Source organism: Miscanthus floridulus, chromosome 10 (assembly GCF_019320115.1).
Source record: "Miscanthus floridulus cultivar M001 chromosome 10, ASM1932011v1, whole genome shotgun sequence".
In the NCBI taxonomy this organism is placed as follows: Eukaryota; Viridiplantae; Streptophyta; class Magnoliopsida; order Poales; family Poaceae; genus Miscanthus; species Miscanthus floridulus.
The window spans coordinates 79,688,814-79,691,564 of record NC_089589.1 but is presented as its reverse complement, the minus strand read 5'-3'; the positions used below and the strand labels follow the sequence as shown (position 1 = coordinate 79,691,564).

The 2,751-nt window shown below is 56.7% G+C and overlaps 1 protein-coding gene across 1 annotated transcript; it reads right to left on the bottom strand.

Annotated features, from left to right (window-relative positions):
• Positions 1-1,603: 1,603 nt before the first annotated feature.
• On the bottom strand, positions 1,604-2,276 carry LOC136488930 (uncharacterized). Its single transcript, XM_066485702.1, has 2 exons — positions 1,708-2,276; positions 1,604-1,616 (listed from the first exon to the last, which is right to left on the bottom strand). Exons 1-2 carry the CDS (start codon positions 2,274-2,276, stop codon positions 1,604-1,606), a joined length of 582 nt encoding a protein of 193 aa, XP_066341799.1.
• Positions 2,277-2,751: the final 475 nt, after the last annotated feature.

Here is a 2,751-nt window from a genome sequence, read left to right as displayed (position 1 = left end):
GTACCCGATGAAGACGCACGTAGTTGAGCGCGCTACGAGCTTGTGCGCAGACGTGGAGATCATGTTGGGGTAGCAGCGGCACCCGAACACCCAGAGCCCGTCGTAGGTGGGCGGCACGCCGAAGAGAAGCGAGTACGGCGTCGCGGAGGCTGTGGCGCGACACGGGCGCCGACTGATCAGGTACGTGGCCGTGGCGAGAGCCTCGGCCTAGAACGCCAGGGGAGCTGCACTGTGAATCAACATAGTTCTCACACAATCGTTAGTGGTACACAAGATGCGTTCCGCCTTGCCATTCTGCTGCGATGTATAGGGACATGAGAGATGCAGCTGAATGCTGAGAGAGGACAGAAGGAGGCGCATGGCATATGAATCAAACTCGCGGCCATTATCTGTCTGAAAAGCAAGAATGGGGAGGCGGAATTGGGTGTGAACGTATGAGATGAACGCGTGAATGGTGGGGAAAACGTCAGACTTGTTGCGCAGGGGGATGGTCTAGAGGTAGTGTGTATAATCATCAAGAAAAACAACATAATATTTATATCCAGAGTGGCTATAAATGGGAGAAGTCCAGACATCTGAATGCACTATTTGAAAAGGGAAAAATGTATGTGATGCTGAATTACTGAAAGGTAAACGAGTATGCTTGCCTAAGCGGCAAGAAGTGCAAGAGTGAACATCAGCCTTATTACATTGAAAAGGAAAAGTTTGTAAAACTTGAGATGTAACTGGTTGGCCGGGATGTCCGAGCCGCTGATGCCATAGAGACGTCGTCGATGATGCAGTGAGAGCTTGATGAGGTGGAAGGCAGAGGGGGTAGAGATCGCCGCTGCTCTCACATCGGAGCATCTCCTCCCTGGAAGGAAGATCCTTTATGGAGAAACCAAAGGGGTCAATTCAATGGAAACATTGTTATCACGAGTTAAACGACGAACGGAGATTAAATTCTTGATGAGTGAGGGAGAAACAAGAACATCATTCAAATGTAAATGAGAAGTGGCAGTGGGAATGACAGTGTGTGCTTGGTGAGTGACTGGCAACCGAGCACCATTGCCCACTGTGATGGAGGATGAGGAAGGACGAAGAGTATGGGAGGGAAGATTACCGGGGTTGGAGGACATGTGCGACGTGGCACCAGTGTTGAAGTACCAGTCAGACGTGCTCTGCGGGTGATGTGCGAGGCCGGCAGAGTGCAGAGCAGCGTAGAGGCCCCCGGTGTCGAAGGAGTTGTTGGAGACGTGTGGCGACGGCGGCTGAAGGTGAGAGGCCATCATCGCCTGCTGAGGCTGGAACGGCGGTCGCAGACCCAAGACCCCCGCGCCGGGAGCGCGGAAAGGCATAGACCATGCCTGCACCATGCCTTGCCACGGGTTGAATCCCGCGGTCCAGGGCGCGGTCTAGGTGTTGGAGTTGGTGGAGCGCGTGTTCCCGCCGCCGTTGCCTTGTTTACGGCACCGATCAGAACGGTTGTTGGATCGGTTGCCGCCGCCGTCGTTGTTGGTGCGGTTGTTGCACGGTGCGGAGGAGCCGGTGTTGCCGTCGGTGGAGCCGATCCCGCCGCCGTGCCCGGAAGGGTTGGAGGACCCGTTGGAGCGGTCACCGTGTGTCACGGTGAGGGCCTGCCCAGCCTCGGCGTTGGCGTCGTGCTGGAAGCTGAGCTCCTCGAGGATGAGGAAGGAGCGGGCGCTCTGGAAGGTGTGCGGCGGGTACTTGGAGGTGATCGCCGGCTTGACGTAGCGGTACCGCGGGTTGAGGCCGCGGAGAAGGTTCAGCACCTGGCTGGGTTCGGAGACCGGGTGGCCGATGTCGCGCAGTTGATCGGCGAGGCGCTTCAGCTTGGTGCAGTAGGCGCTGATCGTCATGTCGCCTTGCTGCAGGGAACGCAGCTCGGCCTCCAAGTACACGGCGCGCTGCATCTTGTTGTCCTGGAAGAGCCCGGCGACGGTGTTCCACAGGGTGAAGGCATCGTGGCGATCATGGCGGACGGTCTCGAAGACGCCCTTGGCGAGGATCCAGTTGACGACGCATGAATCAACCATGCGCCACTCGCCATCGCGGTCGGCGTCGGGGGTAGTAGAACGAACATGGCCCTCGAGGCCGAACTTGCCGAGGGCGGAGTCGAAGAAGTGACGCCACTGGCCATAGTTGCCTTCATCCATATCAAGGATGACATGGACATGGTGGCAGATGGAGATGCCTTGGATTTGGGAGGCCGAGGCGGGAGCGACAGAAAAACCATCCATGGAGGAGGAATCAGAGTGGGTGGAAGAAGGAGCCATTGGAGCGGAAGAGAAGATGTGGCTTAGGGACTCTGGAAGAGAACCTAGGAAGCTGATACCATGTAGAATGGAATTGTACAACTGGATGCGTCGTATTGATCACAGGTGATGTACATATATAGGAACACAGAGTGGCCTTTGGCCATGGCCATACATGCATGAGCGGCTATGCGTGCAAAGCGGGAGCGTGGGCGCCGTGGAGACCGGGCGTGCATGCGTGCGGGAGCGCATGCTCTGCGGTCGAGGACGTTGGCGAGTGCGCGGCCATGGCGCACGAGTCCGTTGGAGAATTGGCGTCGCTGAAGACTCGGGTGGAGCTCTAGCCGTTGGCGGTGCTCCGCTGACAGTAAGGGAGAAACAGTCCTCCACGGAACTAATTATGCTACCCCATGTCGACGATTTGTGTGGTTGGAAGTAAGTACATTAATCTTAATTAGATGTGCCATCCACTGCATGATCTCCATGGGCGAGAGTA